This window comes from Selaginella moellendorffii, unplaced genomic scaffold, assembly GCF_000143415.4.
Source record: "Selaginella moellendorffii unplaced genomic scaffold, v1.0 SELMOscaffold_59, whole genome shotgun sequence".
NCBI classification, from domain to species: domain Eukaryota; kingdom Viridiplantae; phylum Streptophyta; class Lycopodiopsida; order Selaginellales; family Selaginellaceae; genus Selaginella; species Selaginella moellendorffii.
In genome coordinates this window covers 171,396-197,386 of record NW_003314320.1, presented here as the reverse complement: position 1 = coordinate 197,386, position 25,991 = coordinate 171,396, and the positions used below count along the sequence as shown (strand labels likewise).

Sequence of the window (25,991 nt, the reverse complement as noted above, 5' to 3'; positions counted from 1 at the left end):
TGCTTGTTCTCTCTTTGGAATTGGGATCAATCAAATCTCCTCCACTGGCACTGATCAAATCTCCTCCACTGGCACTGGGGAGCATAAAAGAATCAAGGAAAGATGTGCCCAAAAGGAAAGCTCATGCATTGGTTTGACAAAGACAAAGCTGCTCTCAGACAAGACCAAGGAGAAGAAACAACACATGAGTTGTGAGGTGTGTTTTTGGGAAGTTAATGGAGCAAATGAAGTTGGCAGTGTACTATCAAAATCCACAGTCCAGAAATTTTTCTTTCTTTTTTTTTTTTTTTTGCTTCCAATATTACTGGAAAAAAAAAACTAGTTTTTTAAGAGACTTTTCCTGTCACTGATCCGCTTCCAACAACAAAAACCGCTAGACAGGCACCAAACATTTGGCAACAAGGGAACATACCAAAGAAATACTTAAAAAATACGCATTTGTCCCCGTATTTAGCGACAATCGTATCGCATGCGTATGCGTACGGAACCATAAAAACCCCACGGAAATTCATTCTTCCGCGATTCAGTCCGAGGAACGCGTCGATGGTTCGAATCTTTCGCTGGGTCGCGCTTACATTCTTTTCGTTTTTCCCGGATGGATGATACCCATCATGGCCACCGCGCATGACACATGATGCATGCCATTCAATATCTCCTCCAAATCTTCAACATTGATGAATGTGTGTGTCAGTGGTCAGCGGCCGCACAGCATTCTTTTCTTCCGCGAGTTTTCTAGCACACGAAACTTCAAACTCAGTCAGCAAAACTCAACCGAGAGAAACCACCTTGAGCTTCGAGTGAAATCGATCGAGCGAGCTGAGATTTGTCGGATCATCCCCGCGCAAGTCACGGGAAAATAGAGAAAGGCGAGACAACCAGCCATCACCGCCAGAGCGATTTAGTGACTGGCTCTTTTTATCTCTTCTTCACGTCTCTGGGGCAGCAGCCTGCCGCAGAAAGAAGAGCAAAAGCGTGTATAGATTAGAATCTCCGTAAAAACTTTGGGATGAAGATGCAGGGCCAGATGCATCGGTACAGTACCAGAGTAGTTTTTCCCGACTTTGGCATTTTCTTTGGGCGAAGCTTGCGCAGGCGCTCGCTCAGTACGGTGTGCCATGGCCATTGCTTGCCTCCAACGCTTGTAAGTTGTCAGCCACTGGTGCGAGAAAATATATAATGCTCCCTGCTGCTGCAAGCTGCAACCCCGACTCGTATAGGTGTGAGTCAGTCAGTGGTGCCTGGCTGGCTGGCCCCTTGAACTTGCCAAACAACTCCAAATGAAAAAAAATGATGAACCTGGAATGGATGGGAGCGAGCGTGCCCTCTGTTGCTCTCCTCTTAACTTCAACTTGTTGGCACACCACTCCACCACTCACTCTACCAGTGCGTGCGTGAACACCACCGCGATTTTCCCGAAATGCTCAAAAGTAGTACGAACGAGCAGCCTGAGAAATAAAGAACACAAAAAGTCAAGTAAAGAGAGAGAAAAGAAAAAAGGGCGGATCGAAATCAAGTAGCTGCTGGCCGCTACTTACTTGCACGAACCAACGAGCAGCGAGCGAGCGAGGTAGGCGTTTAAGTTGTCAGACAAGAAGACGACGACACCACCGACGATGACTCTCTCTCAGGTGCGCGTTAGCCATTTCGGCCGGTAGACACTGTGCTCTCCGAATTCACGACGTCCACTGCATTGTAATTGCGAGCAGCGAAGTTAGTATCCTTTGTCTTTAGCCAGCGCCGCCACCAAAAGGAATTAAAGAGAGGAAGAAATCTACCTGTGCGTGACCTCCCATCCCGTAGGCAAATAACCCGGATGAACCGCATCCACGAACACCATACGCCACCTCTGTATAAAATCTCTGATGCCGTCCTCGCCTTGCCCTTCCCATATCTTCTCCACAACTTTTCTTCCCGTGTAACCCATGACCGAGAAGCGATATCTTGTGCGTTTTTTTCGGGTTCTTGCCTGGCTCTCCGTTTTCTACCACCGGTGACTCAACCGCGGCGTTACTGTTGTGCGCCTGCTTCTTCCGTAGTAGCTTGTCGATTTTCCTAGTTAGCCGCTTCTTTCCCCTCGGGTCAATGCCTACAAGCGCTGCAGCTTTCATGTCTGCTTCGTCTATTTGACGACCACCAAAGTAGCCACTTATAACCTGCAAAGAAACAAAAAAAAGGACGCTCGGGGCCAGCTATCGAAACAGAAAAGACAATGGAAAACATACCATCTCCAGCTCTGCTCGTCTGCTTTCTGGCATGTCTGGCCCGTGACACAGTAGTGCCATTGCTGCGTTGCGCAGCTGCAGTGGTGGAACTCCCGTCTCGCTCTCAATGACTGAGTATCCAGAGCCTTCTACGTCTTCGGCAGCAATAATCTTTCTCGCGAACAATGGTATCCCGGACTCAAGTGCAATAACGTGCTTGTACTTCTCGGCCGCACGGTGCGCTTTCTCGTGGCAATCCACGCACAAGAGCACTATGTCGTGAGACCTGTGGCTCTTCAAATACTCTGGAAAGTGTTGTCTATAGCAGGAAGGGATGATCCTGTAACGCAGGTAATGGCTACTCTCTCCACACCCGACGCACTGGTTGGACTTGCTCTGAATGTAAAACTCGTTGTTCTCGTCTTCTGGACGTCCTTTTGGCTCGAAACAAAGACGTATAGCTGGCGGTTCTTCATTTAAGCGTTCTGCAAGACCACGCTGTAAGTACCTGCACCCAAAAGATATAACGCACTGTCATCGTAAATAGAAACGACTGTCGAGAGAGTTCAGGGATCAGGCCACAAACCATTCGAGTTTTCTCCGGTCGCAATAACACAGAAGACGGCCATCTCCAGCATAAATTCGGCAGTTTTCGTACACCAGGCCCTTGCAAGAAAATTTCTTTACAAACTGCGTGCGTTTGAGTTCGGAGTTGCTTCTCTTGTTGAATAAGAATCTCCTCCCTTTCTTGTCATCCCGCTGCTCACCGGAGGTGGCGTTAGCGGCTGAATCTTTGATTGCGAGGATCAATGAGCTGATATGCCTTTTGACTAGGGGAGATGGCAACGGTAACAAGCTTGTTTTACTCGAGTCGGTTGACGTCGCCATGTCAGCTGCATGAATCGACCGATAAACCTCTTTTTCAGTTCGAGGAAGCGTTCTTGCAATAGCTACGATAGCCGCGTCTGATAATACAAAACGCAGGCTCTCATCTTCAATCCTTGCCTGCGAAACAACAAGGCGATGATCAAAACGAGAACATGAACAGATGCCAAGTAAGGACGTACCACAGCATCTCGCCACTCACACAGCAACCTGAGTCGCCTACGCATCGATGCCTCCTGCAAAAACTTCACCATTAGTATCTATACAAGAGCATTTCTGGAAATGCTTAGATTCACCCGAGGCTTATCCAGATTGGATTCCTGAAACTTCGAAAATAAAGACGCAGCTGCCGACGCTGATGAAGCATCCTTCTCGTAAAGTTGCAAGCAAATCAAGTGTGACCTTCGCGTTGCCATTTGCAGCGGGGCGTTCGCAAGGTCGGTTTCTCCTTGGAGAAGCTCGGAATATAGCTTCCTAGCTATGTACAGCAAGAAATGCGCATCAGTGCGAGCATACAGTAATATATCTTCAGGTAAAGGACGTTGACGCCAATCTGACTTCTACTACCAAAATAATTAGTCCAGTTAATGTCTGCCAGTATTTTACGTACCTGGAAAGCTTTATTTGTCGATATGTTGCAGTAAGTTTGCAAGAGATAAGCCAGGGACCTTTGAGGCTTTCCTAAAACATCGCAAGCCTGCATTCCATCCATCAGACACATAAAAGGTTACATTGAGAGAGAAAAAAAATAGTTACGCGAGCTGTGTCGAAGAGATTAACAACGTAGATGTGAAAATCCCGTTGTAGCCAGAGTATGTCGCTGTCAGCACCATGAAACACCTGTTATACACAAGGCAAAGTGTTAGTGTAAGTTTTTACCCCATAGCGCTCGAGTATGGACCTTACAAATAGCAGCATTCGCAAAGACAGGCCTTAAGATCTCCATCTCGTCATGCAGTGCGATTGCATCTATCAAATAGTCGCGTTTGTACGTTGATATCTGGATGAGAGCCGTGAATCCAAGGAACGATCGAATGCTGTGCTGTTCAGTGTCCACAGCAAACTCACTTTCCTCGGACAAAACCTCTGCCAAATCCTCCAACGCTTCCTTCGTTTCGATCCAAACGAATGGTTCTTCCATCTCAGCCAATGGCTGCTCGGTTTCAGACAATGGAAGGACTGGATCCTCTAGCAGAGCTCTGATCTCATCGCCATAAGGATGCGAATCCTCCCCTGGAAATCCAGAACGAGTAAAAAAAAGAACCTCGATCGAGCTAACCTTTGCCTGGAATTTCCAAGTGAACGAATGGCAATGGAGTGTTATCAGCCAGGATTCTCTTGAATCTCTTCTGCGGCTTGATTTCCTCGTCTTCATTGTCTGTAAGAGCTAAGTTTCTTCCCTAGATCATGAAAAAATCGTTCGATTCTTACCGTCTTCTGCGACGCGCCGCCGGACCCTTCTCGCAACCGCGACTACAGCGACGATCCCGACAACGCAGGAGCAACAAAGAACAAGAGCCTTCGCATTTGGCGATCCAGCGCTGCGCCAGAGAAGCGCCATAGGGCAAATTCTATTCCGTGAAGAAGAAAGAACAAAATCTAGAGGCTAGAACCCTAAATATTTCTCTTCGTGACTAGTAGGGTGGGGCGTAGCCAGGAGGAGGAGACGATCGAACGATTGGAGCTGGCGACGAGAAGACTGGCGGGGGTGCGATCGGAGCTGGCGGCGAGTACAATGGCGGAGGTGAGGATCGAGTGATCGGTGCTGGGGAAGAGTAGAGCGGAGGAGGCGAGGATCGAGTGATTGGAGCTGGGGAAGAGTAGAGTGGAGGCGGTGAGGATCGAGTGATTGGAGCTGGAGAAGAATATGGAGGAGGTGAAGAGATTGGAGCTGGGGAAGAGTACAGTGGAGGAGGGGAGGATCGAGAGATTGGAGATGGGGAAGAGTAGAGTGGCGGTGGTGAGGGAGCTGGAGAAGAGTACAATGGAGGTGGAGAAGAACGAACGATCGGAGCTGGAGAAGAGTATGGTGGCGGTGAAGGAGAGGAGTACGCTGGTGGCGGCGATGAACGAACTACTGGAGCCGGACTAGAGTAGATTGGAGGAGCGCAAGACACTGGAACTGGTGGTGCTGAGCGGATGATCGGAGCCGGGCTGGAGTAAAGTGGAGGAGGCTGATACAGTGGTGGAGGTGAGGAGCGAACGACCGGAGCTGGAGAGGAGTATGGTGGAGGTGACGAGCGAACGATCGGAGCTGGAGACGAATATGGTGGAGGTGATGGGCGAACAACTGGAGCTGGAGAAGAATACAGTGGTGGAGGGGACGAGCGAACGATCGGAGCTGGAGAGGAATAAGGCGGTGGAGAGGCTGGAACAATTGGAGCTGGAGACGAATATGGTGGCGGAGAGGCTGGAACGATCGGAGCTGGAGAAGAGTATGGAACCGGGCTCGAGTACAGCGGAGGTGGCGAAGATCGGACCATCGGAGCTGGAGAAGAGTATGGAACCGGGCTCGAGTAGAGTGGAGGTGGTGAAGCTCGGACTATCGGAGCTGGAGAAGAGAACGCTGGCGGTGGAGGAGCGGCACGGGTCACAGGCGCTGGGGACGAGTACGCTGGCGGAGTGCCGTAGTAGGCGTCACTCTTCCGTGAAGAACAGGCTGGGAGTGGTTCTTCCGGCCGGAAGCTCAGCAGTCCGGCGTAGACGACGTTTTTCTTGAGCTTCATGTCGGGTGTGAGAACTTGAGCCGGCTTGGAGACGAGATTACACTCGGAGAGCGGTGTGTTTACAAGCTTGACCGAGCAGGAGTGGGTGTTGATCTTGGAGGTGTCGAAGGGGATCAGAAACGAGCCAGCCATGTCCGTCTCGCCCCCGGCAACGTGAATTCCTCCATCGTCTCCCGTGCACTCGAGCGCAACTTTGGCACCTGGAAAGCGTAAGTGTTCTCGTCAGCTAAGAACATCGAAGTTTTCGAGTGGAAGAACTTATCGACTTACCTTTGACGAACGCCGCATGCCTGGAGAAGCGTCCCTCCACGCATCGATCGCAGAAAACTCGACCAACAACGATCTGATTCAGCGACGACGACGAAGAAAAGGCAGTGCCAGTGGCGGTCATCGCAGAGACATAGCTCGTGAAAGACACGATGAAGAAGACGATAGCCAGCAGCATTGCGACAGGCCTCATTCTCTGCGGGAAAAAGGTTACGCTCGTCTCCATCCCGCGAAGCGCATTTGTAGTGGCAAGCAACGGTAGCGATGGCCATGGAAGTGGTGACTTTAAAGTTCGCGAGCGTTTCACTGTTTTAAGCCGCTATAAGTGAAAAGAGAGAAGCAAGATGAAAAAAAAAAGGACCACTCTTGTTTGGTTTGTTACAGTGGTGGTTTGAATGCCTGCGTTTGTTTTTTTCCTAGACTTACACAAGATTTAGTAAACTGGTAAAAGCAATCGATTGAATTTTTACGAGCGTCGATTCAATACATTTTAAAGAGCTCCTTTGTGTCGGTAAAAACTTGCTCGGCTATGGCGGCAACGCTCCCATCGGCTCTTTTAATCTCCAAGTTTGCCTTTTGGTAGTAAGACGTGCCTCTGATTGCGTCGGCAATGAAATCGTCGAAGCCAACCGCGATGGCAGCCTCGGCTTTGGCACCATATACCAGACGCTGTCAAGAACAAACAATGAACTATACGTGCAAAAGCCAGCAAGAAAAACAAAGGAACATCTCCTTACTTTGATTCGTGATAGGTGAATCGCTCCAAAGCACATTGGACACGGCTCACACGACGCAAAAATCTCGCAGTCGGACAGCTCCAATCGATTCAGCTTCTTGCAAGCCTGCAAAGGTTTTTTTTTTTTTTTTTTTTTTTTTTTTTTTTTTTGCGGTGGCAAGCTTTAGCTCGAAAACAAGAGAAAGAAGATAAAGCAAACTCACCTCTCGAACAGCCGTGACTTCGGCATGAGCGGTGGGATCCGTGTGCCTGAGCACCATATTGTGGCAGCTCACCACCACCTCGTTGTTTCGGACGACCACAGCTCCAAAAGGACCACCATCGCCGCAAGTGACACCTTTGTAAGCTTCGTCCACAGCCTTGGAGAGAAACTTATAATCTCTGTCTTGCACAGCTGCAAGTTACAAACAAAAGTGTTATAGAATCCTTGAGATGAACGAGACTAAGAAATCTTCACTCGAAAAGAAAAAAGAGAGGAAACGATAGATCTTAACTTACTCACACTCTCAAGGAAAAGATGCGAGCAATGAGTACCTTCTTGGTGTGCTGGAATAGCACAAGGAACCACCAAAGGCGATTCCTTTTGGGAGTCTTGGATTGAGCATGGCAGCACCACCGAGACCTCAGCCGTGCTCGACGCGGCAATCACCGATGGAATTGGATTGGTACCAGGCGCTGGAGCTGGAAAAAAGTGAATCAAAGCATGGAAATTCCTGGCCCAGTGAATGTACCAAATAGAAGAGAAAAAAGTTTCTATCTCTACTGACCATCATCTCCGTCTCCCATCTATATTTCTTTCAAAGACACAAGCACGAAAAGAAAAACACGGAGAGAAACAACAAAAAACTTTCTAGCGCCTTGCTGCTGCGTCCTGCTCGAAAAATCCATTGTAAAGCCCTAATTCGCGCACGGAAATGGATCCACAGATCCATCCCGGAATGGAGCGTACCTCGGATTCGCGCGCGCGACGCCACGCGATGAAAAGATCCAAGCGCTGTTCTTCCTTTTTGTTCTTCCCTCACAAGACAAAATATAGAAAAGAAACCCTCCCTTTTCAAAAGGGACACCTTTATTATTCCTAAATGGTTAGTCATTTTAGAATCGTTAAATAAATCGTTAGATGATCTTATACACTAATTTAATAAAAACATATTCCTTGCAATTGTTTCAAGGTTTCTTGTTTGGAATTCATCCATTCCTATATATAGTAGGTACTTTAATTAATATATTTATTCCTACATCCACAATTGAAAGTGAATAAAACTTTTTTATAGTGCTTTTCTCAATGTTTGGCTTTTATTCTTATTCTGATCTGTGTTATCTTTTATCCAAATCTAGGATAGTAATTATTAAATATATTCTTCATTTACAATTTTTATTTCATTTTCTTCATCCATCATACCATATGCTTTAATTGAGAAGTATGTTATCCAAAGGTGCAAATGATGTTATATTGTTATTACCTAATAATGTTGTTTATGTGTATATAGCTTCTCTTATTCTTAGTGTCTTGCCATTTCTTATTAATATAAAGTGTGATTATGACATTGATTAGAGAGTTATGGATGATGTAATATAATTTTTAGGGAATATTCAAGGATCGAGCTTATTAGAAGATGATATTTGTAAGGTTGGGTGGATTCTTATTGGTGAGAAACTCAATTACTTTTAAGTTAATTTAGAAAATGAGTTAAAAATTTCATAGGTTATATCAACCCTTATTTACCTTTTTCTTATTCCCCAACTTTTTTTTATTTTCCACTTGAGTGTAACACATATGATCATAGGATGAAATTTGGATATACTGTCACTATGGATCCTTGGAACCTTAGGGGATAAATGGGGATAAAATAGCTACTAAGGGCTCTCTCATCAAGTAATTGCCCCCTTTTTAATTGGCTTAAGGGGAGAGATATAAGGTGCATTACAATTTGAACCACCTTATGTTCTTAATGTTTTCTTTCTTCATTTACAATATTTTCTTTTCCTAAGACATTGCAATTGCTATTGCTAAACAACTTTGTAAAGGTGTTGAATTGCCCTAAAGACAAAGTAGGTTGTAATGATGAGGAAGCTAATGATAAATATGATATATTAATCATTTGTGACTCTTGTTATTCTCAATATGATGTTGAGTTGAGTGTTTTCTATCGTCATACTAATCTAAATGTTCATAAAGTTGGAAATCTTACCTTTGTTTAATTGATGAAACCTTTGATCAATTTTAATATTGAGTATTCCCTAATTCTAAAAGCTAAATCACTTTTGTTGGAATTTCAAATTAAGTGCATTCCCCCAATTGCAATTATCATTAAAAAAATTTGTTTTATTGCTGTTATTAAAGATGTATTTTGAGTGTGGAGTTTTTCTTTGATTTTCCTATCTTAAATGTTGAGTTTAATATTAAAAAGGTTGAACATGTGAAATATCTTGTTTATTTTGTGATGGTTGAATTGTTTTATAATAGGAAATCATTTATTCGCTAAACTTTGAACACATTTTTTTTTTTTGTTTCCCATTTTTGATTTGACAATTGCTGAAAATTCCTCTTCCAATGCTTTTTTATTCACTGTTTTTTCTTCTATAATATTGTTTTCTCAATTTTTCTTACTTTCTCCTTTTTACCCTAATACTTCAAAACTTTTTTCTTCTTTGGAGGGGGTAAAGGAGATAAATAGAAGTTTAGTTTTGATGATGGAGTGATGATAAGTGTAAACAAAAGATAAGTGAAAATAAGTTTAAATAAAATGTGGTCCCAATGTTAGCCCTAATATAATAAAACCAAAAAATATGATAATGGAATATATATGGCAAAGTGAGGATAAATGCAATAAGTTTGAACTAAGCTAATGCTTTAAAAAAAAAAAACTTTGAGAAGAGGACAAGGAAAATGTGGAAAATAAATAAAGTGAGTTTAACCTTTCATGTGTGGACAAATATTATATGTGTTAGATAACATAAATTTCAGAAGTTGACTGAAGAGAAAATGCAAAAGTAAGTTTTATTGATGGTTGTAAATCTAAATTAATAGTTGTAGCTAATAAGAAAATTTAGAGATAAAATATATTATTTGTTGCAAAGTCATTTTGTGGACTTTTAAAATCTCAAAATAATAAATTTAAAGTTGGTTTGAGCATTTGGTAATTATATGCAAAGTTTTAATTAGTTTATCAATATTTTGTAATTAATTAATTGTTATATCATGACTTTGGGTTTTATTTCTATCATAATTGTTAGCAACTATGCTATTAATTCTATAGGAACTTCAATTTTTTAGAGCAGTTTATAGTCACTCAATAAGAGAGCTCTATCACATCGCTTTTCATCTTCCAGAAGAGTAAAGTAGAATTTCTTAATTATAGTAATATAATATAAATAAAAGATTTTCCATGTAAGTACAAAGGTGAAATAAACCTCTAGATAACCTCTCAATTTTGTCATTATAATGGTAGTTTGTCTCTTAGCCTTCTATTTTGTTCCTCATTATCTCTCCAACACTTTTGAAGTGTTGTGTGACATGTTACCCAGAATAATCCAAAGAAAACAGTCATTAGCAAACCAAATCTTTGCAAAGCTAAATGTCATAGCTACTCAACCCCTTATTATCGATGTAGTCCATTGTCTATACTTGTCTAGATCCTCATGATTTAGTACATTTACAAGCCAGAATTCCCATTTGTAGCCACTCATCTCTCATATGATGATTGGAGGTTTAGGGTTCTAAGACCCTAGAATAAGAATATTCTGGATATGGATTAATCAACCAAAAAATCAAGCATTGCCGATAATGTCGTGAACGATGGAGCACACTCCCTCGTCGTCGGAGCGCGCCGTGAGTTTCATCATTACGGCCTTCTTCGCGTCCATTCCAAATGCGAGCTTCACCAACACCTGGATCTCTCCCAGAAACTTTGCGGCCAGGAAGCAGACGTGAGATCTCGCGTTGGCGGCCACCACCTCGCTCCCCTCGCACGGCTGCATTCCGAGGATGCCAATCACCGCCTGGACTGCCTCTTGGACGCTCTCGCGCGGACCCAGCCCATACTCGGCCTCGAACTCGCTCTGGAGGCTCTCCCAGGTGCTTTTGAAGCTCACCACGCTCGTCTTCACGAAGTAGTCCGCGGCTGTCACCTGTGTTGAAAGAAAAAAAGAAAGAGTTTTCCACCGAGTCGCCAAACGCACAAGCTCGGTTTACCTGGAGATCCTCGAGCTGGTACTCATCGTCGTAGCCTTCATCCTCTGGCTGGTTTGTCGTTGGATCCACCTGAAAAGAAAGTCACAGGAGTTACGCTCGTACTGGGACAAGGTGTTAAGTGTTACCTCTTTCAAGACGAACTTCATGGTGTTTGCAAATTTCCCAGTGGAGACGCCTTCTGGCTTTTGGAAAACCACGTAGGCTTGGCCGGGCGATCCATATGGTAGAGATGGGATTGAGCGAGAAAGAAGCTCCTGGAAATCTTCTGCTTCTGAGCCGTCGACCACCACAGTAACCTGCAGTAATAGCGCGTCAAAAACTTGTTAATTGATTGTCGCAGTTTCTCACCTTTTCTAGAACTTGTTCCGCTACTGTGTTCGTGCAATTGAATTCAAACACAACATGCTCGGCGTATATGTGTTTTACAGCATTCACAGAATACTCAGTCTCCGGCTCAGTTAGCTCAGTAGGTTGCGACGACTGCAAGAACAACGTATATAATTAATGACCATATACAATAACAAAGTCCAGAAAGAAAAATTACCGTGAGAAGTTTTCCAAAACCAGAAAATCCCGGGATGGAGCTCAATCTTTTTTCATGAGAAACTGTTGGAGCAACAACCGCGCTGTTGGTTTCAGGAACGGAAGGAGCAGAGTCTCTTCCAGTTTTCTTCATCTTATTGTCCACGACTGGCTGTGCTTTAACATCCACTGACACTGAGTGTATGTCGAATGGCGATTCGCTTGGATCCTGCGTAAAAATGTTATTGATGGTACAAACTGGACACTGTGTTGCTTACATAAGACTGCAGACTCGCTTCCAAGTTGGCTAGAGGTATCTTTAGTGGATCAAAAAGAGAATGCTTCGCTTCTTCTCTTTCGGCTTGGTCCCCTTCAAGTGCAGTCAAGTACATAGTTGCACGGTCACGCACCTGAATCTCAACCCTTGTTTATTTTGAACCAAACAATGTTGAATTGTTACCTCATCATCGTTATCATATACGCAGCGCCTGAGCAATATGACGATTCGCGGCTGCAGCGAACACGCGTAAGCATCTAAAGAAACTTTGCACAACCACTTACCCGAAGAGAGTCAACCGCAAGTCCAAATTTCGCTAACGAGCTGACGGCGCTTGCTCGAACAGTAGCATTTTCCAATATTACACGATTGTAGATGTAGCGAATGTACTTGCTAGCATCGGAGGTCTTTGGTCCCTCTTCCCCAAGAAGATGCAATATCTGAAAAACAATCTTGATAAAAGACATCCTGTTTCAAGATAGCAATGGGCACAACCTGTGTAGAAAGGTACGTAAACTCGCAGTCTTCAATAAACTCACAAAGATGCACGAGCCCGCTTTCTTTGGCGTCTGGAATTTCGTTGATCAGAATTAGGATCGAGTCAACGATTGCCTTTTTATAGTCGAATCCTCCCTCTTCTCTAAGAATGCCGCTAAGGAAGTTCATCCTGGAAAGTTACGGTATCAGCAAATGAGCGAAAGGGAAAGGACACTTACAAAGACCGATATTTTTGTGGAAACTTTAGGCAAAGCGACCGAATTGCTTCCACAACAACGATTTTGAACTCGTCCGCGATGTCGGACATAAAGCTCGTAATTTGCTTCATCAAACGATCAACGCCACCTTCATTTCCCGTTTTCAACAGCGTCGTAATGGCCAGTGTTGCGATGCTGCGGTTTTGATCATTGATCAAGCTTTCCATGTCGATATTGCAGTTGGTGACTGCAAGGGGATGGCTCATGGCCACCTGTTTGGAAAAAAGAACCAAAGGATCATCAAACAAAAATTCGACTTGTTGATGCCACTTACTTTGTTCAATGTTCTTGCGGCAGCAAAGCGATGGACAGGCTTCGACGACGTTAACAGCATTTGCAGCATCGTGATGGCTGGCATCAACTCCCGACCGGTGACTGTACTCGAATTGGTTATGATTCTCGCAGCTTCATATTGTGTCATTTCTGATTTATGACGCAAACAGGTCTCCAAGTATTCATAGTAGGGTCGATCTCCACCGGGAGCATTTCCAGCCGAATCCTTGATCACCTACAGACCATCACTAATTCAGTATACAACCGACGGCTATAATTTTGATTTAAATACCTGGCTCGTGTAGCGCACAAGAAGGCATTGTGCGAGAGGAGAGCGAACCGTCCCACGAATCAGGCTAGTCACGAGTTTACTAACAGCAAGACGATCGTTTTGTTTAATCTGCATAAAGATCCAGAATTTCCATTACCAGAAACAAATATAGTAATTACCTGGCGCAGAAGTGCCAAAGCATGGAACTGGACTAGAGGGTTCTTGGACTGAACGGCCTCTTGCACTTCGTTGCTCCATCTTCTTACGATCTCCGGATTCGTCTGAAAGAAAACTTAAATCCAAATGAACCTGGGAAGAATGCAGCCACACCTGTAGAAGATGAATGCCACTGACAATAGCAGCACTAGCAACAACCGGATTCTTATCAACCACGGCCTGCTTGAGGTATCTCTCGATCTGACCCAGGAGAGCACCATCTGTAATCCTACAAAGCACCCTTATTGCATTTGCTCGGTAGAGATCCGTCTTAGAGCTCATGTCCTTCATCAGCGAGCTTGTGACTATGATAACCTGTCAGCAAAGCTATGTCTTAAAAAACCTTTCCAAAGGCGTTTCCACGAGCTTACCTCGTCGGACGATGGAGTGACTTCCTTGATCATCAAATAAACCATTCGCCTCAAAGGAACGTCTTTCGACTGGAAGAGCTTAGTGACCGCGAAGAAAACCTCGGTCGCTTCCGTCTGTAAGAACAAGCAAAGGATTAAAGGAACAGAAGAAAACCACTGGATAGATCACCTTTGTGAACGTTTCCCCTTGATTGAGCAAGTAGAGAAGCTTTGTGATGACCTTCAAAGAGAACTTCTTAAGCAACATTGGAAAAATAGACGATGGAGAGTCACCTGCGCACATCTCCTCGTGTCGAGCTGAGGATCATTGAAGACACGAGCTTCCTGGAGAACCGACGCCTTCTCGATTCCATAGAAAGGAGAGTACTCCGCTGCAAATAAAAAATCACACTCGAGAATTCAGATCCACAGATCTGGCAGGACTACAAGACCTAAATCAACCGGCAGCGCAAGATCTACGAGCTCAGGCACTAGATCTTACCATCATCTTCCCGATCGTCGTCCTTCTTGGCGCCGGACTGAGCAAGCGCCATCACTGCTCTGTGAATACCCTAAAACCCCGAAAGGGGAATATACTCTTTGCGGATATGAGAGAGATTTTAGGGTTTATACAAGACGATGGCTATGGCAGCGTCTTGTTCTACGCTGCCGATGAGAATGTGCGTCGATAATGGCGCTCTCTCGTCACGGTGTCTGGCGGCATCGATGCGCCCGCGGCTGTTACCTCAAATGCAGGTAAATCTCTATCTCTCGCGAGAGAACGCGGGCTCTCAAGGTTCTTGGAATTGGATTTTAGATCACAACGAAGCTTTCTCGATCGAGATTTCCAGCGCGCGCGACATCGGCCGTAGAAGAGCCAGTTGAGGAGAGCAGCATTGACGCAGAGCCTTCAATCGCAACGCCAGTCGCGGAAGAAGCAGCCGCGCCTGCAACACTGGTGAGTGAAATCGGTGAAATTTCTTTCCAGAGTTGAGCTTGGGTGATGAGATGTCTTGGTTTTCTTCTCACGATGGTCATCCGATAGAGAATGATCGGACCCCAATCTCTCTGACAAAGCTCACGATTGATCTCTCTTTTGTCTTTTCAGGCACTGCCACAGCAAAAGATTAGAGTGAAGCTCCGGGCCTACTTTGGGGAATACATCGAGGAGGCTGCCAAGATGATCGTGGAGGCCGTCAAGAACACCGGAGCTGGGGTCATGGGTCCGGTGCCACTCCCCACGGAGCGAAAGATCTTTTGCGTGCTTCGATCGCCTCACGTCGACAAGGATTCGCGAGAACACTTCCAGATCAAAACCCACAAGAGACTGATCGATATCAAGAATCCAAACCCACGAACAATCGATGCGCTCATGCAACTGGACATCCCGGCTGGCGTTGACGTCGAAGTAAAACTTTGATCTATCTAAATGTCTATTCTATCTGCTTGCAAGAACCCTAACCCTTAAATCTTTGCGGAACAGTCCAAATGATTTCCCATAACTTTAATCATCATTATAACTTGCCGTAGTCTGCCCTAAACGCAAGGTCTAGGGCAAAGTACAAACATCCCACATGCCCAAACGCAGTTGTGATTCTTCTCTTTAAAAAGCCCTGAATTATGATAACAGTTACTTATTGGGTTGTAGAGTATGCGTCTGATGACCCGTCTGTGTGTCTCGAAGTATAAGTCATACTCCGACCCACTAAGTTTTGCAATTTTTTTTTTTTTTTCTTTTTCAAAATCAAAAAATAGGTCGCTTGAAAATGGTGCCGTGGAAGTATGGCTGCGGCACTGGGAAGTTCTTTGGATCTCGCAGTGCTCTGGGTGGAGGCAGGAACGCATTGCTGATGCTCTGGGTTTCGGGTTTGGAGTGGCCTTGGTCGCATCGGCGAGAGCATGATCAAAGGTTGCACAGGAGAAGAAGGTCGCAGCTCGCGAGAATGGAGGTGGGAATGAAGCTGTACAAGGCGTGAGCCTTGTAACAAGTCCTTGTTTTTCTTTTTCTCTTCTTTGCAGGAAAATCGCGGCCGGACTCTCTCAAGCGACCGTTTTTACTTTTCCCTCTTATCTTTCTCTTGAGCACGGGTTTTGGTTTCTCTTCTATCTCTCCTACTTGTCTGGATTCTAATCTCGCATTTGATATGTGGCAACGAATCGATTTTAGGGGCCACTGTGTCTACTTCTCTCTGAAAAACAGCTGGTGGCCCCGAACAACATCAGCTGGGAGTTCATCTCACTCCTGCCCTAGGAACATAGCTCAAGAGTAAGATTAAGGTACCGTGCTCTACTTCTTTAGAGCGTGCAATTGATTTTTCTTGGGCTATTGTTTGTAGTTATTTGATCTTCGTTCTTTCATAATCTTTCTCCATCAAGCAGAAGGTGGTTGGACTGCACATAAAGCCTTTAGAAATTCGCCTGGCATCTTGGATGGCAACCAAATAGTTAAGCTAAAACCAAAAAAAACTGAAGCTTTTACCTCGATCAGATTCGTGGCATAAGTTGAGATCCTCCCAACGTTATTTCTCGTTGTTCTTCCTTCTTTTCGTGAGATCACTCATTCTAGAAAAGTGACAAAGAATTAACCTAGTTTTCATGAGCTATGAAAAAGGTAGCCAAACGCTGGTACACAAAATAATTGCTCAAGGAACCAGCTGAAAGTAATATGCTTTTCCTTTGCATTAATTCGATTTAATTACTAAGCTGGCAATTTTTCATAGCATTGGGAAACTCTTCATGTGATCAATATAACTTAAGCTTTCTAACTCGTAAAAAAGAGGTTAAGGACTTGTGCCATCCTATTATTGCCGAATGGGTGCAAGTTTAGTGAGACCATTCTTGTAATTAATAGGCGTGCACATTTTTCAATCAAATGGCCATAGACAGTTTAACTAATTTAACAGGTGAGGGCCAACTGTTTTCTAAACTAACTGAATAAAATATTTGTATTTCTTTCACAGCCCCACACTCCAGTTTCCACCCTCATCAGCAAATTATTCTACTAATTTTACATAAATTAATAAGAGTTATATATAGTAATTTCTGGAGCTTAAATGCTGATAAGTTAGTTAGATCAATTGCAATGTGATAAGGACAATAATGCTAATTTTTTGGTTAGTTTTAAATTAGACATGATATAACAAAGAAAAATTTTCATATTTTCTTGATAAACTTCAAATAAATTTTTCATATGAAATAAATAACACTTGTAAATACTAGAAACTTTTATCTCATAAAAATTATCTTGTCCTCTTGTATAAAATTAGAAAAACAATAATTTATAAATTACAGTAGAGAAAAAAATATTTAAGAAAAGTTTTGTAGCATTAACACAAATAATGACCAGGGTTGAAATGCAAAAAATAAACCTTTATGAATCACAAAATAATGTGAAAAAAATCCATAGATAATCAATCTTCATTTCATAAAATTTTAATATATTCTTTACTCTATGTGAGGTTTAAATGTACAGCTACGATGCCATATATTAATATTAGCATAGTTGGATTTTGATAGCCATCGAATTAATTTTGATCTGGACCACTCATTCTTGTATATAAGTTAAGGTTTTTAAGCTAATTTATATACACATTTCTATATTTCATTTCTATGTTCTATGCACTCACATTGGTGAAGATGAGAGGCAATTTTGGTCCATGAAGAGTGTTTGGATTCTGGATTTTAATTTAGATCTAGTTTTTGTATTGTCTAAATCTTACTTTTCTTGTAGTTTTTTCAATTTCTTCTTTTTTATTTCTTTTTTATTTTTTACATGGCAAAGTAGTTTTGACTCTAGAACAACAATTGGTGCAATTGCTTAATGTTATACATTGTAATTTAATAATTAAACTCAATTGATTGTAACATTTACAATATGTGTATAATCTCTCTTGCTCTTACTACTAATTCTCATATCCAGTTACAATTCTTTTGTGGGAATCTTGGGGATGATATGCACCATTAATTCAATCACTTTATAGTGATTGTTACCTATCATTTTTGGGATGATATTTGATGTTTGCATGAGTTTCCCACATATCTCCAAGGTACAGCATTGTAATAGTATAATAGTTTTAATGTAGCCACTCATGTGAATTGAACTATTCTCTTAGATATCTTTAAGTGAGCATTTGAACATGTTGACAATTATAATGATATTTTCCAACAATTGTATCATCCTCGACAAAAGCCATCTAAATTAGTGATATAATTTAACATCCATTTCTAAAGCCTTTTGCTTCGTGTGGAGTTAAATATGTCAAAACATATTAAGTTGGGAATGTTATGGTTAGCACTTTATTAAAATTTTGCAAGACTTGAGCATACATTTGCTCCAACCACATTGACAATATTCTTTGACTAACACAACATTATAAAATATTATCTCTTCCACTTCTTGTTACACATCCATCTCTACTTAATATGGAAATGGCCATGTTCTAGAGGGGGTTGATGTTACTATTACTTGTGTTTAAGGATAAAGGAGAGGATATAGTTGTGGCCATGATGTCTATTGTTAGGTATATGATGAGGTTAGTCACACATATCGGTATTGTTGGTATTTTCCAAATTGAAATCCTTTATTTCTTGGATAGAGGCTTTAGCATCAACAACGTGTTGTTGGTGTTGTTGCAATGAAAGGTTTTGACATAAAGATTCTTTTAAGAAATAAAGAGTTATACGAGTTATAGAGGGTTCTTGCGTGAATAAGTTGGTAACCATTTCAGAGTACTATCAAGAGGTTCACTTGACACTAGTTTATCTTATTCACTTTTCAAGCTTATTTTTATAACAAAAGGTCTTTTATTATTATCTCTATATTGGTTGATATAGAATTGAGTTTATCTTTTATTACTCGGTCTATTGCCACATGTTATCATTTACAATTGTGTTGTACAATAGAGCTAGTCTTCATTCTTTATAGCAATAGTTATATACATATATGTTTATGGGATGAGGTATACCTAGTTATGCATTTTAGAGATCTCGAGCTTGAACTTCAATCATGCAAGTGGTGTTAAGTCAAATTTTTTACTTAATCTTTGGTATAGATTGGATTTTTTTTGAGGATTTTACTTTTTGTAAGGAAGTGTGACTATCAAGGGCTAGAGCTAACTCAAGAATAAGACTTAGTCAATGTCAAGAGTTTTTCCTTCTTCTTTTGGTTATAGTGGGGGAATTAAAGAAATATTTGGCTAGAATGGGGTGCATCCCTTGGTGCTAGAGGTTGATGAGAGGGAGGATAGCTATTTTCTAAGCATAGGATGTGTGTAAAAATGAAAGGAGTGGAATAAAAGAAAAGGTTTTTAAAAGGATGCCTCGTCCAATAGTTTTGGAGCTCATGGAGCGGAAGTTGGTGGTGCAATAGCAATTACAGGTGTTTGAGGAGCACATCATAGCAAGGATTACTCAAGATCAATAAATCTATGTGAGTTGTCTAACTTATAGGCAACCTTGTTAGCAGAGATTCTAGTAGAGGTCACTAATAAAGCTAGTGATGAGGCTAGGCAGCAGTTATTCTCCACTTTGCTAGTGTGTCATTGCAAGGAGCAACATCTTTTGGTGCACTACCCAAGAAACAAAACGAGTATAGAGATTGTGGTGGAATGGTGAGCACCAAGAGAAGTCAGGTTGCCTTCACTAGATCAAGGCTGTTCCTTCTTGGTGTATGAGCCAAAGAAGTCAAGAGTACTTGGTGAGACTTGTAGAAGTGCAAAAGTGAGAGGAAAGATGAGCAAAGCAATGATGTGAGAGAGAGGCAAGAATTCTTGTGGGAAATCTACCACTAATTTATGATCCCGAGAGTCCAAAAGCAAGGAGTGCAAATCCTCAGCCAAACATTTCTGTCAACAAGTAGAAGAATGATCAAGAATAAGAAAACAAGTGGCAAGAGTTATAGTTGTCACCACCACAACAACAACTAGTAGAGTAGTGGCATTAGCCATCAATCCAACAAGTACAACAACCTTGGCAGCAACAAACAAAGAATATGACAATGATAATGATGAAGTATACCATCTTCAATGGTATGGGAGATCTAGATGCACATGCGAGAGCATTTGAGAATACATGTATAGCAAATAACGAGGCAAATGTAGTAGATCTTTGGAAACAAGGTGTAGCTATAGAATGGATGGCTTAAGTTCCAACAACGATAGATTGGGCATTGTTACAGGCATTCATTTTAGCTACCTTCAGGTTGGTAGGCTTTTCACAGTAGCTCATGAGTGATCTAAGTTATTTCCAACTATTGCCAGGCAAGAGTTTACAAAGCTATACATTCATGTTCAAGGGATTGATCCTCAAGAAGTAGCCACAACCAACAAAAGAGGAGCAAGTATCATACTACATAAATGGCTTGCCTCATATGATTAGCTTTCATGTCTCATACCATAATCCGTAAACTTTGGTTGATGCAATTCATTTTACGGGAACATGAGAGCAAGAGCAACTCAAGATAAAACACCATCATAGTAATCCTAGATTGGGAACTTTTGGTGATGTAATGATGAATCCCATGATGGGAGGACTTGGAAGTATGTTGTAGCAACTAATGCCTATTGAACAACAGCCTTTTGGAGTATTTGGAATAAGCCTTGGGATGATGGACTATAGTCGCTAACAACAACAATAATGACAAGCTTCAACAAGTGCAATTCCAAATTCAATGCCAACTATAGTGGACATCCAAATAGAGATGAAGAAAATAAAGGAAGACATGGTGGAAGCCATGACAAAAAAGATGAGTGACTTGCAATTGAGGGCACAAAGTAGGCCACAACCCATGTGGCAACTAAAAAACATCTAGTGTGTGTGATGTAACAATTATAGACAATACCCAAATGAGTCCACAACCAGTGGTGAATCAAGAGGAGTGTCAGTATTGTTGGTGAACTAATCATCACTCGGAAAATTGTTTTTACAAGCTAGGAAATCAATAAGCCTAAACCAATAAAACACTATGTGACACCGTGACCAAGCCTTGCAATGCAAGTGCCAATGACTAGGATACCAGGCTTCTTGATGCACTATGGACTTACAAAGTTGCCTACAAGGTAACTACATGGTTCTCACCATTCCAATTGATTTATGGCTAAGAAGCAATCCTTCCTCTCGAGCTAAAAATTCCTTCTTTGTGGATAGTAGTAGCTTGCAATTATGATTGGGACAAAGTTATTTAGTAGCAGCTAGAGCAGTTGGAGAAGTTGGATGAGATTCATCTCCTTGCTTTCCAAGCTCATAAAGCTGTCCAACGTCAATGCAAGAAGTGGTATGATCATCATTTATGGGCTAAAAGTTTTTAGGTAGGAGATCTCGTGTTGCTGTACAAGAGCAAGTATTAGAGGCATCTAAGCAAGCTTAAAATCCACTGGATTAGACCATATTGCATGAAGGCTGTGAATATCAATGGCTCAGTCAAATTGGAGGATTTGCTAGTAATCTTTTGCCCACACTTGTGAATGGAGCTCAATTATGGTGCTATCATGTTCCATTTGGAAAGGAGTGCTCTAAAGATGGAGTATAATTATCACTGGGGTGATGTCAAAGGCTAGAGCTAGCTCAAGAATAAGACTTAGTCAAAGTTAGGAGTTTTTCCTTCTTCTTTTGGCTATAGTGGGGGAATTAAAGGAATATTTGGTTGGAAGTTGGTGTGCCTTTTGGTGCAGAAGTTGACAAGAGGGTGGACAATTGTTTTCTAGACATAACATATGTGTAAAAGTGAATGGAGTGAAATAAAAAAAAAGGTTCTTGGTTCAACAGCCTTACAATGAATGGAGCAGAGGTTGACAATGCAATGGTAGGTGTTTAACGAATGCATTGTAGCGAGGATTGCTCAAGATCAACAAATCTATGTGAGTTGTCCAACATGTGGTAGTCTTGGGTTAGGATGTTGATAGAGGTTGATGCAACAAATCATGATTGTGTTTGGTTAACATCATCCTATTATATACATCAGTTGTATATTACAATTAGTAGAGATGAAGTATTCCACGATAGAGAATGAGTGTTTAGCAATAGTGATTTCAAAAAGTTTCATGCATATTTACATGGTTCTCAAATATTACTAAAAGGTGATAATGTTATGGTTACTTCGTTATTGAAGCAAAAGAATTTAGTTGGTCATACTACTCGATATCCCCTGAAGCTTAAGATATATAATTTTGAAGTTGTTCATGACCTAAAGAGTTTTAATGCCCTTTCTTAAGCTTCTTTCTGTTTTTCATTCTTTCTCCTATTTTTGACAAGTCTATTGTTTTAGCATTTATAAATTTTCTAGATGAGGATTTTGTGCTATCGATGGTTATTGTATTTGATATTCAGTATCTACAAGGTATAGAGCAAGATTTACCTTTTTCTGACGAGGTTCGTGAGGCTCAAAAAGTTGAGTTATGTATCTGAAAGCTACACGATGGATTTGAGATTCCTACATCACTTGCTGATAACTTGTTATTTCAGCATTTACATTCTCAATATTATTTTAAAGATGACATTCTTTATTTTATAGGGATGGATTTTAATGACCATTTATAATTGGTGGTGCCTTTAATTTTTATTCCATGCTTTCTCCATGCCTACTATGATTCTCCCATTCTATATAAGCTTATAAGATATCGTTGTGTGATTGAAAAATTATGTTAGTTTTTTTATTGGTTAGAGATGTGATATGATGTTATCTATATGCATAGCTGCGTTTAGTGCCAAACTCATAATACTCCCCCTTATGTTATGGAAAGATAGTTAAACTCAAATGCAGTGTTCTATTTGTTTGAGTTGGTGGCATTTGATTTGATAAGGCCCTTTCCAACTACTGGCAATGAGTATATTATTATTATTTTTGACTATTTGACTCATTAAGTGAAAGTTAGTGATCTTGCTAGTGCATCTATAATTGATATTAAATACTTCTATAAGCAACTAAAGAGAACAATTCGAGAGATGATCCACATATTTAAATATATTTAAATATAAAGAGAAAGAGCCTATGAACGAGAGCACACCCCTTTTTCAAATTGATTAAGGGTCTTGGGATACTTGGCATTAAATGTTATTGGGTTTGAATAATATTGGGTTAGATGACCTCCAAGGAAGTCCAAATTAATGAGGTTACATTTGGGTCTTGGGTCTAACTTTATTAGTTGGTTAAAGGAATTATACTATATGTTGAAATTGACATTTAGTAAATTTAGTTTTCCTTTGATTGGGCTCGACCCAAGGGGTAAGGTGTCAAGAGAGCAAAGCTCTCGGGAAAGTTACAGCTCTCACGTGAACTTGTAGGGAAGTGTGGTGGATTATAAATAACCAAAGAAAACAACTCAAGACACGATTCATATAGGTTTAAATATATACAGAAAAGGCCCATGAATAAGAGTGCAATCTATTTTCTAGTCAATTAAGGGTTTTATGATACTTTAGGTTAAATGTCCTTAGGTTTGAATAGTATTGGGTTAGATGAATTTCCAAGAAGTCCAAATTCAAAAACTTATAACTTCCTCTTCAATTGAATAGTGTTCCAATAGTTTTGTCCAGAACAATTTCTCTCAAGAGCTTACAACTTCCTCTTTAATTGAATGGTGTTCCAACATTTTTGTCTGGAGTGAATTCTCTCAGATAGTGCTCCCGCATTTATGGATGAGACATTTCATATTTTAATATCTCAGCTGAGGATATGCCACACTTTCACAAGTGCTTATCATCCATAAATAGATAGTTTTATGGAACAACTCATTTAGACCTTCAAAAGTATGATCGTGAAGTATGTGAAATTTTAGCATTCAGATTACAATGGTTATTTGTTGTCTCTTCTGTATACATATATAAAAACAGTATAGAGTTTTATTGATACTTCACTATAAAAACTCTTATATAGTCATGATTAGATATTGCTATTGGAGTTAAATTTACCTTTATGTTTCCCATGAGCTACTGATACTAGGCCTTGGGATCAATATTTGATAAGTATCCTTTCACTAGTTCAAGTAAACTTTTGCTAAACACTTGGGCCACATATAAATGAGACAAAGATGGAAAATTTCCATTATTATCCACTTGCGGAGTACAAAGTGAATGACTTGGTATTTTGTGAATCTTATGGTATGTGGTTTGTCTAAAGGGCTCCTTGCTCAGTGGAAGGAACTATATTAAGTGTTACGGCAAGTTAGACTATAAGTTTATGAAGTTTAATATAACATTCAATAAGCCAATCCCCCATAAATTATGAATATGCAACAACTAAAATGCTTCGTATAAAGGGATCATGAACAACTAACACCGCTTATAAATCAATTGATACCTCTTCCTGATATTCTTCTAAATCCTAGCCCATCAACCAGAGAACCTGACTACATTCCACCCTTTTAAGAAGAGAGGATGATATGATGTCCAATTGTATGGCTATAATATCATATATTAATATTAGCATCATGAATTTTTAATAGCAATTAGATTGGTTTTGATTTGGACCACTTGTTACTATATATAAGCTAGGGTTTTTAGGGTTATTTCTGTATGTGATAGAGCTCTTTTATTGAGTGACTATAAACTGCTCTAAAAAATTGAAGTTCCTATAGAATTAATAGCATAGTTGCTAACAATCATGATAGAAATAAAACCCTATATTCAGTCTATAGTGTTTTGAGTTTAAAATATGATAATTCACTTCTTGATGATGTGCTATTTATAGCTGAGTATTGTGTAAACAACCAAAAAGAATGACTAATCCCGTCCTGTGAAACATCAAAGCCTAGCAACCGGCCTTCAATCACCCCGAATTTTCACTTTCTCGGGTTCAATGAAAACTTGTGTTGTTGGCAACGAGTGAAGATCTGCTCCAAGTGCACAAAGTGGTCCTCAAAGGAGTCAGAGGTCATGCACAAATCATTCATATACACCCTCAAGGTGCCTCCAATCAAGTCATGAAAGGCATGGGTCATAAAGCACTAAAAGGTAGCTCCGGCATTACACAAGCCAAACGGGAGGACGTTGAAAGCGAAGAGGCCCCAAGGTGTCCAGAAGGCCATAAGATCTCAATGATCAGGATGAATGAAGATCTGGAAATTTAAATATTAATTTTACTGAAATTCTAATAATTTAGGGTAACATATCAAATTATTTATATTTCCTCATCAACACTATATGATATATATATATATATATATATACATATATATATATATATATACATATATATATATATACACATATATATATATATATACATATATATATATATATATATACATATATATATATATACACATATATATATATATACATATATATATATATATACATACATATATACATACATACATACATACATACATACATACATACATACATACATACATACATATATACATACATATATATATACACATATATATATATATATATATATATATATATATATATATATATATATATATATATATCTTTAATATCAAAGCAATTTTGTATATGATTTTCATATCATAATAAAAATAAACCACTATAATTTTTGAATATTGTTTTATGAAATAATTAAATAAATCTACTCTATCTATTCTTCTATTAATTTTTTATTCAAAACTTTAGAAATTAACTATAAATTCTTTTAAAGGCAAAGATGATAAAAAATTCATTTTTTTAATGTCTTTTATGTCCTAAATGTATGCTTAATGAAAATTTAAATATTTGTTTATAAAATAAGTAAATTAATCAAATATTTTTAGATAAGGGACCATTATAAATTTATGTTTTGTTACATATGAATATTTTATTCTTATATAGATGATAATATATATACATAAATACTACATTTTTTTATTTTTTATTTTTTTTTGTGTCTGGGGGGGAGGGCAGGGGGGAGATTGATAATTGTTACTACAAACTCAACCCAAGTTAATGGATTATAGAAATCTGTCATGTTTAAAATTTACTTTGATTTAGTTTTGGAGAGTGTATTTTTAGCTCAAGTTTTTTAAATGATAAATAAAAATAATATGTTATGAATGGTAAAGCTATTATGAGATAGTCCCAAAGAATAGAACTAGAAAGGAATTATTGCACTATTTTAATGAATTATCCATTCTATTCACCATAATTTATATACTAATTCTTTCTATATTTTTGTTTACTTACTATCTTTAGCAACAACATTTTATTCATATTACTATAGATTACAATATTGAGTAACAAGACTTTGTTCATGTTATACTTTTAAAATAACATTAATTAAAAAACGTTGTAAAAGCTAGTTTGATAAATTTCTGTATATAAACTATTGAAATTTATACCTCTTATCAATATTATGCAATCTCATTCTTGTGATTGGGACA

At 40.1% G+C, this 25,991-nt stretch overlaps 5 protein-coding genes across 5 annotated transcripts; 1 reads left to right on the top strand and 4 right to left on the bottom strand.

Annotated features, from left to right (window-relative positions):
• Positions 1–959: 959 nt before the first annotated feature.
• Positions 960–4,671, bottom strand: LOC9643793 (protein RRP6-like 3). The gene is given in 13 exon segments (XM_002983582.2): positions 960–1,445; positions 1,536–1,685; positions 1,776–1,906; positions 1,908–2,153; positions 2,223–2,709; positions 2,788–3,206; positions 3,269–3,322; positions 3,383–3,646; positions 3,697–3,783; positions 3,843–3,926; positions 3,988–4,319; positions 4,366–4,464; positions 4,518–4,671. Coding segments are annotated over 12 exon segments (2,394 nt in total). The 5' UTR covers positions 4,648–4,671; the 3' UTR covers positions 960–1,445; positions 1,536–1,624.
• A 49-nt stretch (positions 4,672–4,720) lies between these two features.
• On the bottom strand, positions 4,721–6,425 carry LOC112351243 (extensin-1-like). The gene has a single exon (XM_024688739.1). It carries the CDS (start codon positions 5,942–5,944, stop codon positions 4,721–4,723), a length of 1,224 nt encoding a protein of 407 aa, XP_024544507.1. The 5' UTR covers positions 5,945–6,425.
• A 91-nt stretch (positions 6,426–6,516) lies between these two features.
• Positions 6,517–7,843, bottom strand: LOC9643792 (guanine deaminase). The gene is made up of 6 exons (XM_002983581.2): positions 7,765–7,843; positions 7,583–7,686; positions 7,350–7,496; positions 7,019–7,209; positions 6,817–6,921; positions 6,517–6,748 (listed from the first exon to the last, which is right to left on the bottom strand). The coding sequence occupies exons 2-6, from the start codon at positions 7,599–7,601 to the stop codon at positions 6,560–6,562; spliced, it is 651 nt and encodes a 216-aa protein (XP_002983627.1). The 5' UTR covers positions 7,602–7,686; positions 7,765–7,843; the 3' UTR covers positions 6,517–6,559.
• Positions 7,844–10,519: 2,676 nt separating this feature from the next.
• On the bottom strand, positions 10,520–14,295 carry LOC9643980 (coatomer subunit gamma-2). Its single transcript, XM_002983580.2, has 18 exons — positions 14,177–14,295; positions 13,969–14,066; positions 13,865–13,915; positions 13,696–13,809; positions 13,439–13,639; positions 13,288–13,389; positions 13,130–13,237; positions 12,839–13,072; positions 12,526–12,776; positions 12,305–12,476; positions 12,094–12,249; positions 11,993–12,043; positions 11,811–11,942; positions 11,555–11,761; positions 11,359–11,490; positions 11,136–11,306; positions 11,011–11,079; positions 10,520–10,946 (listed from the first exon to the last, which is right to left on the bottom strand). The coding sequence occupies exons 1-18, from the start codon at positions 14,226–14,228 to the stop codon at positions 10,587–10,589; spliced, it is 2,661 nt and encodes an 886-aa protein (XP_002983626.1). The 5' UTR covers positions 14,229–14,295; the 3' UTR covers positions 10,520–10,586.
• On the top strand, positions 14,292–15,135 carry LOC9651203 (30S ribosomal protein S10). Its single transcript, XM_002983693.2, has 3 exons — positions 14,292–14,430; positions 14,492–14,632; positions 14,783–15,135. The coding sequence occupies exons 1-3, from the start codon at positions 14,314–14,316 to the stop codon at positions 15,092–15,094; spliced, it is 570 nt and encodes a 189-aa protein (XP_002983739.2). The 5' UTR covers positions 14,292–14,313; the 3' UTR covers positions 15,095–15,135.
• Positions 15,136–25,991: the final 10,856 nt, after the last annotated feature.